We start from the raw sequence: 8970 nt of genomic DNA, 5'->3' as shown, positions 1-8970 counted from the left end.
GCATAATGGACACCCCTCAATCCTTGACTCTTGGCCAAAGAGGTATCAACATAGGTTAGTGCTCCCATATCAAATAGCAAAATTGAACTCGTAGATGATAGAAGGCTATCAACATAGGCTTGCACTCCGTATTAACTAGCAAAAATGAACTTGTGAATGATGAAAGAGTATCAATATAGACTTATGCTCCCATATCGATGATAATAGACTATCACAATACGTTACACTCCCATATTAAATAGCAGAAACAAACTCATGAATGATAAAGAGTATCAATATAGACTCGCACTCCCATATCAATTAACAAAAACAAACTTATAAATAATATAAAATGTTCCATTTTTAAACATTAATAACAATTCAATGTGTGAAGTATCGACTATCCAGCTCCTACGATGCACCAAGACATCTATGCCCCTCATACATACACCATGATATATTGATGTCGAAGTGTGGGGAGTAAAAAGGAAGAACATAACAATTCCAGCCCTGTTTCCAGCAGGGAAGCAGCAGATGGAAAGCATTTAAAAATGGTGAATACGTCGTTTAACGTTGTGGACTGTGTTATTTGATCCGTAGTGAGCAAAGATCCGTGGCCACAGTGGTAGTTTCAAATGGCGGATCGTCAGTCTCAGTTTGTCGCTTGCCTCCTCTTTCGATGCCCGATGCCGTCCTTGTTTCCTCAGAGCGTCAGTGAGCCCCACGCCCCTGAAAACGACTGGAAATATTGGTTTTTTAAGCGCAACAGAACCTTAGTACAAATCCAATGATTTATGACTCCGAGACTTTGATTGGGCATTGCCGGCTACTCCTGCATCGTTAAAAGCTATGTCTTTTTGTACCCCTGACAGATGCAATTAGATTAATCTTTGGTTAATCCATTTGGGGAATTGAATTGAGATGTAATATTTAATGGAGATGGGTCGTAGCGGTGTAACCTATATAAGTTTAAGGGGAGGGGAGAATTACTTGTGAGAAGCGCTGCCGTCAATGGCAACTTGTTTGGACGCGGTTCGAAACGCAGAAGCACCTTTGAAGAAACATTTGAGTATGAGTATGATTGGCATGCGTGATAAATCTGCATCTGAGAATTCCTCAACTTCTTCTGGGGTGTGTAAGAGCTTCAGTAGCAGTGAAGAAGTGGAGGTGGGATTGGGGAAAGATCGAGCTCTTCAATTGCACTCAGAGAAACAGAATGTTATGAAAAATGAACCAGGAGGGAGTGTGTCCTTCTTGGGCTGTGCAAATCAAAACTGGTCTTCTTCTCCTGCTCTCCAAAATGGAAATCATTCCTCTTACCCTAACCCTAATGCTAGACCTGTTTCGTTTGATGGGTCTGGTGGTTTTAGTGTTGGGGATGATCCCTCGGATTGTAATCCAAAAGGAGCATGGGTGGAATCTGTTGTGAATCAGCTCTCAGAAGCTATGCCCAGCAACTCTGTGGAAGAAATTCTGCTCACAATGCCTGAGACATTTTCTGCTTCCTCCAATTCTCAGATCTCCAACGCACTTCAGTCCCGCGTTGTGATGAACAAGGCACAGAATCCTTGGAAGAGAGCCCGCAAGGATTTTGAAGGGCAGGATCAGAGTCAGTTTCAGAGGCAGAGGTTGTCAAATTCACATTTTGTTAGGGATTGTGAAGCTTCCCAAAACATTGAAAATGGCAATCATGCGTATAACCTCGTTGAGACCGAGAATTTTCAGGGCCTCAACATGGGTTACCAATATAATCCATGTCCTACTCGGAAGGACTCAAATCAAGTTGCAGCAATCCCCAAATTTTCCATGGAAGCCAACAAATGGTGCCCTGGAAATGGGTCTTTTGAAGTGCAGTATCCTCTGCAGCGGCCTCAGTTCCCAACTGCAGAATTCAAAAATCCAAGGCAGCAGAACAAATCTTGCAGTGAATCCGATGAAGAAGGTTTGCATCTGCTATCTCTGTTATTGAAATGTGCAGAGGCTGTTTCAGCTGATGATTTGGAAGAAGCCAACATGATTCTGCCCCAAATCAGTGAATTAGCTTCTCCCTATGGCAGTTCTCTGCAAAGAGTTGCAGCATACTTTGCCGAGGGCATGGGCAGCCGGCTAATAAATTCCTGTTTGGGGGTATGTTCACCATTGCCTGGGGTTCAAGTAGCTCGCAATGATAACATACTGTCTGCTTTTCAGTCCTTCAATGGCATGTGCCCTTTTGTGAAATTCTCCCATTTTACATCAAGCCAAGCCATATTGGAAGCCTTTGAGGGAAAGAGCAGGGTCCACATCATAGATTTTGACATAATGCAAGGCCTGCAATGGCCTGCACTGTTCCAGTTCTTGGCTGCAAGGCCTGGGGGACCTCCTTATGTGAGGATCACAGGGCTTGGGACCTCCATGGATGCTCTTGAAGCTACTGGGAAGCGCCTCTCAAACTTTGCAAGGACTCTCAGATTGCCCTTTGAATACCACCCTGTTGCAGACAGAGTGGGGAAAGTAGACCCTGCTGCCTTGCATGTAAGGAAGGGGGATGATGCTCTTGCAGTCCATTGGCTTCATCATTCTCTCTATGATGTCACTGGATCAGACACCCACACACTAGAACTGTTGCAGAGATTGGCACCCAATGTGGTCACCATTGTAGAGCAAGAGATGAGCTACGCTGGGTCCTTCCTCAACAGGTTTGTTGAGGCCTTGCATTATTACTCTGCAATGTTTGATTCCTTGGGTGAAAGCTTCCCTGATGACAATCTAGAGCGCCATGTTGTAGAACAACAACTCCTTTCCCATGAGATCAAGAACATTCTGGCTGTTGGGGGACCTGCCAGAACAGGAGAAGTTAAAATTGAGAGCTGGAGAAGCTACCTGCAGCACTCAGAGTTCAGGCAGTTGTCCATGAGTGGTAATGCTTTTGCCCAGGCAGAACTCTTGCTCAACATGTTTCCTTGTGAAGGTTTTTCACTTGTGGAAGATGCAGGAACTCTCAAGCTTGGCTGGAAGGACCTGTGTCTCTACACTGCCTCCGCTTGGACCTCACTTTTCCATCCATAAAATCCATTCATCTGTAAATCTTCTCTAACTCCATTATTACATCTTAGCATCTCATTTTGGCCGGCAATCGGACCAATCTTTATGTCTAATTGCTCCTGATTTTGAAATGAAATTGGAATTTAGTTTTAGTTCTCCACTCTAGCCCGAATTCAAGAATGGGATTTTCCACAGCATAGAGTGTACTCTCCAGGCGAATGTTTGAAGTTCATAACCATAAATTTTTGAGAAATATTTATAGATTTTAAGATGATATGTATTATCTATTCTGCGTGAGTATGAATTTTCCATAGTTCAGGTAGATTAGATAAGATTACAGTTCATGGAGATCAGATAAATCTACGTATGAATTAAACTGTGTTTGTTTGTAATTTCGTTTGAGATCACTTTCATTGATTCATTCATTTCTTTCTGATGATAGATACATGTAATCTAACAAAGTAAATGCATATGATCCATTAAATTAATCTTCATTTCATTATGGATGCATATAATTGGGCATGAGTTTTTGATAGTTTCTGTTTATGGATTAAACTGTGCTTATCAAATTGGAAACAAAGTAATCAGATCGAAAGGACTCATCCCAGATGAGGAATGCAGGGAAAATAGACTACAAGAGATGGAACTGCTAGATGAACGTTGTTAGCATGCTTTTGATCAGGCGCTAAATGGTCGTTTTTTCACTTTTGAACCGTAGTTAAAAAATTAGTAGAACATATGTATTGACATGCTATTTTTTTCTAAAACCTTATAGATGACACTTCAAATTATAAATAAATTGTTAAAAAAAAATATAGTAGATGATATATATTATAGAATATTATAATTTATAATATTGATATATATTAATTTAGAATGTTTCTTATAAAAATACAAATTTATTTAGAATATTTTGAAATGGAAGGATGTAGTTGTTTTTAATTTTATAATATTTTAATATGATTTTTTAAAATAGTTCTATTTTTTCATATGAATTTAGAAACTTGTCATAATTGAAATAATAGAATATGATTGATAAAATATTTAAATATGAATTTTTACAATATATTCTATTTTTTTATATATGAATTTAAAAACTTAGAAAATTTAATTTTTTAAATATATTTAATAAGATTGTTATAAAGACTTGTCATAATATATATAATTTTAAAATTTTAATGTTTATTATTACTAAATTAGTAATTATTAATTGATTATTAGTTAATCTTAATATATAATATATATTAGTGTATTAATTTAGAAACTTATTTAGTAAATTCAAGATTTAAGATGTGCATTGCATTTTGGTATGGCTTCATTCTTCTACTTTTATATTTTTTGGCAGTTAATATTTTTCTTAAAACATCAAATTAAAGGCATTGAAATGACTAAACCGTCATCAAAAATTCATATGACAGGTTGGGGTGACTATCAAATTCCAGGCTTGCTTTTGATCACTTAAAAACATATCAATGATGGATGTCTAGAAGTTATAACCACAGGGTGAAGCCACAAATGTTTTAGGTTGGTGACTTGGTTTTGAAAGAGAATCCTCGTAATCAATAGGATTGGGAAAAGAAGGGAAATTTTGAATCAAATTGGCTAGGTCTGTTTGTCATCATATCAGCATATGGGTCTGGGGCATATCAGCTATCTACATCAAAAGGGGACCTATTTGATGAGCCTATCAACAACATCCATCTGAAAAGGTTCTACACTTGAGTCATCTAGTGCACGGGAAAAATCAAGGAAAAAACAAAACAAAAAAAAATCAAGAAAAAAGAAAAAAGAAATTATTATAAAAAAGTTGCAATAAAAGCAAGTAGTGAAAACCCGGCCATAGACGCTACTTGTGATAGATCAACTCTTCCATCTATAACTACATATGTCATGCATCTGCTCCTCGCCATCATTATCGATATCCATAATAAGGTCGAGTGTACAAAATCAGCCATTGTAGTAACGTCTCACCATGGCTTGGTGATCATTGTATCTATCCATAATAAAAGGTTGTTTCTAGATTGAGGGCAAAATCTTGAACTCGGTAGGGACAATCTGCTTTGAGCTTAAAACAACTGTCAAACAACATGTAATAGGGTGAAAAATGATGAGGGGAGATCAAGTGGAAAGCTTTACTCCTCTCAAAAGAGGAATGAAAGTTTCACAAAATGATTCCCTTCAATTTTTCACACATTACATTCAAAAGAGGGGTTGAATTCACTAGATCCAATCCTCAATGGTAACAGATTGAATACTAACTGAATTGTAGTAAATTTGGAAAGTATTAGGAAAGTAAATTAACCTTCTTTTGTAGTAGACTAGTTGAATTAAACAAATTGAGACTAAGTGCAAAAATGATAAAGAAACAATTATATCTTGAGATAGAGATGTGGGATGAAGCTGTGCACCTGGAATTAGCAATATAATGTCGAGATGAAGCTTCCCTGCAAATCTAAGCAAAAGTTGCAGGGACTGTGTGTAAGTTATGCATGATCCTCCAAAAAATCTGTGCATCGAAAAGGGTTCTCTGAAAAATGGAGCCTAAACCTACAATTACAGCCACGCACTTGCAACCTACACACATAAAAGAGAGGGAAATGTTGTTGGGATTAGGGATTTACCTTCAGGTCAGACCCCGTTTTGGAATTAACCAAGTGGTTGTAAAATGATGCAAGTAAATGAAAGGAAATGTCTGAAGTAAAATTCATCTCAAGAAGGGGATGCAATTGAAATGTTGATACCTTTGTAGATGAATCTGCTTGAATGGATATATGAAATAGGATGTCTTGAATGTTGATATAAATCTCCTCTTCAATGGTTGAATCCTTGTCTTAAATGCAACACCTAGCCTTGAAAGGAGACTTGGAATGCTCAATGCTTGAATGAATGCTTGAATGCTTGATGACAATAATGTTCACGTTACTTTCACTTGCACTTGATTTCGCTTATTTTTTGCTTATGTAAATAGGAGGGAAAGTGCTTCTTATATACTTTTCAATTAGGGGTGTTTAGGTAATTTCCCGTCTTAGGCCGACACAGGAAAACCTTTTCCCACTCAATAATTGATAAGCCCAAAGCAAGGGGGGACCAAAGGGGGCCCAAAATAGGGCCAGGACAAGGGCGCCACACCCCTGTCCTACCCTAACTTAGGACATGCAACAACAAGAAGGCAGTGCATAATGATGAAAAATGCAAGTTTTTGATGTCATGAGCATGTTTTGGGTCTCTGATCAGGCTTAGGGATTCGTCCGCTAATGCAAAGACCCAAATGCGATCAAAAATTGCAAGGGTTGCAATTTTATGATGCTGCACAACAAGACAACACATAAAAAATAGAGATCACGGAGAAACTCAATGTTGAACATAACTCACAAAACTTTCGAAACCAACTAGCAAGCTCCACATCAGGATCAGTAAAACAAAAACTTAATGGATGATCTTTTCTGAATCATAATTTGATCACTCTGGTAGGAAATTTTGACTTATGTATCTTGATTTTTGTTATCATATCTCCTAAGAGACTCAAGGATGTCTTGAAATAGAGAAGTGAGGAAGGAGCGTGATATTTTTCTTTGTCTATTGTATATGAGGATATCATTAGTACTATACAAATTTGTCGCAGGACATGATTGGAAACATATCATTGAGGACATTGAGGATTTGCACGAGCAAAGGGTCAACTCTTGGTTGTTTTATGCAAACAACACTTAGGTCATCTTGGTTCAATTATACCTTGATGCTTGTGTCGTCTTGCAATATCAAAATCCACGTAAGTTGTACTCTAGTAATCATAGTTCAATTATACCATTGATGTTTGTATTAACTTCCAACATTTTAAAAGCTCAATTATGATAAAAAGGGACAACAAATTGATTGACAGAATGACAACATTGCATTAATTGGCTTGCATGGTTAAGATAGATTACATTCATTATCATCCCATTTAATTCATCCATATCATTTAAAATCTAGCAGCATTTGCATTTACATTCATCCACATCATTTAAATGCATTTTTCATGTCATCATTACATTCATAAAGTAAATAGTAGTACATCATCATATTCCATAGAGTTAGCACATGAGCTCATTGCATCTTTACATGCATCACATCATATAAGCATTAATACATGCATCACATCATCACATAAACACAATCAAATAATATCATATACATGAATTTCATCATTGCATCTGCCAATAGAACTAATCATCCTGCATCATCATCACACTATCATACATATAACATGATCACATAAACATAATCATATAGCATCATTTGTATCATCATACATAAATCTTGCCATTGCATCCATGATATACATAAGCATCACATATGATATAAAGCATAAGCATAAATAAGCATCACCATTATCCATGCATTCCAAATGCATTATCATCATATAAACATGTCACAATAACAATATATGCATATATGTCACACCATCATAGAATCATTCAACATATAGAAATCAAATAGATTCATATAGACATATAAACATATAGAATGGAAATCACATATATCCATTCATCCTATAAGTAAAGCATAAATCATGTACCATGTAACATGCATCTAATTGTCCGCTCCATATCATATCATAAATTAAAAATCAATGTCCAAGTGTACAATGATGTCAAATGCATATGAAAGATACATCTCAGGCCAAACATGAATCATCAAATGTCTCCAGGGGCATTTATACGTCATAAAGAGAACACATGGATCTAAGTTGTGCTCTCTCCAAATACTGTCAGCCTAATTGAACCTCCTATTGCTCCCCCAGAGACAACAACATCAACACATCTAAATCTAATGCAACATGATATCAACAAAATGTCAATTATCTATCAATTGATCAAATCAATCAATCAGTTATCCTATAAGCTCCCTCAAGATTTTAATCAATCTCTTCAAGCACATATCAGTGATGCACATCAATCACGAGGTCACACAATCAATCAACCCTATCAATCATCATCCCTTTAAGTTTATATCATTGTCGCTTATCAATCACGAGGTCAATCAAACTCACCATATCAGTCTCTCATCCATGACGAGGTCACACAATCAATCAAACCTATCAAATCATCAATCTTTGAGTTTATATCATTGACGCTCATCAATCATGAGGTCAATCAAACTCATTCAATCATTCAATTAAGTGAAAGCATCAAGGCAAAAGGAATTGACATTTTCAAATAATCGAATCGATTTATCAAGAGATCAATTTCAAATCGAAAAATCCTAAAAAAATCAAAGTTTTCTCAATTGATCCTCCCAAGGGAGCATACTCGCATCATTATCCGACAATCAACGTCCGAGGCAAATCGAAAATTTTATGTGGGGCAAATCAAATATTTATCAGCATCATCAAACAAATTATTCTTTGAATCAACATGTTGCCACACATCACTTCAAAGAGGGGCAAAATGTAGGCACATATTTTTGTCCACCCAATTAAATTAGTTTTATATTTGTTTAATTATCATTTATCCAACTTTTAATTAAATTCACATTTAATTAATCATTTCCCCTTTTCCAACTATTAATTAAATTAATATTTAATTAATTCATCCTAGCCATCTTCTCCTATTAATTAAATAAATTATTCAATTTATTTGATTTAATTTACTTAACCAAATTCAGACCATTAATTAAATAAACAAATTATTTTTTTAATTAAATCCTCCTTCACATTTAAATAAATTAATATTTATTTAAAATCCTGAAATCCCATCTCTCACATTTAAATAAATTAATGTTTATTTAAATCCCTAAAATCCCCTTTCTCACATTTAAATAAATTAATATTTATTTAAATTCCTAAAATCCCTCCCCCACTTGCACTTTCTAGAAAATGCAAGTTGCAAGTTAACCTTCCTCCTAATCATGTCTAAACCCCTATTATTAACCTAATCACCCTTTAATGGTTTGCACATTCCTAAACCAAAGGTTAACCCAAAACCC

General features: G+C 36.1%; 1 protein-coding gene across 1 annotated transcript; it reads left to right on the top strand.

Annotated features, from left to right (window-relative positions):
• The first annotated feature begins 630 nt into the window (after positions 1-630).
• Positions 631-3236, top strand: LOC131073102 (protein SCARECROW-like). Its single transcript, XM_058009474.2, has one exon. It carries the CDS (start codon positions 991-993, stop codon positions 3025-3027), a length of 2037 nt encoding a protein of 678 aa, XP_057865457.2. The 5' UTR covers positions 631-990; the 3' UTR covers positions 3028-3236.
• The last annotated feature ends 5734 nt before the right edge of the window (positions 3237-8970 follow it).

The sequence above is a fragment of the Cryptomeria japonica genome, chromosome 7, assembly GCF_030272615.1.
Source record: "Cryptomeria japonica chromosome 7, Sugi_1.0, whole genome shotgun sequence".
Classification (NCBI taxonomy): domain Eukaryota; kingdom Viridiplantae; phylum Streptophyta; class Pinopsida; order Cupressales; family Cupressaceae; genus Cryptomeria; species Cryptomeria japonica.
The sequence above is the reverse complement of the archived record's forward strand: the minus strand, read 5'-3'. Positions and strand labels throughout refer to the sequence as shown.

What these genes read in the sequence shown, in the direction of transcription:
- LOC131073102 (XM_058009474.2), top strand. Translation starts at nt 991, where the DNA reads ATGGCAACTTGTTTGGACGCGGTTCGAAACGCAGAAGCACCTTTGAAG.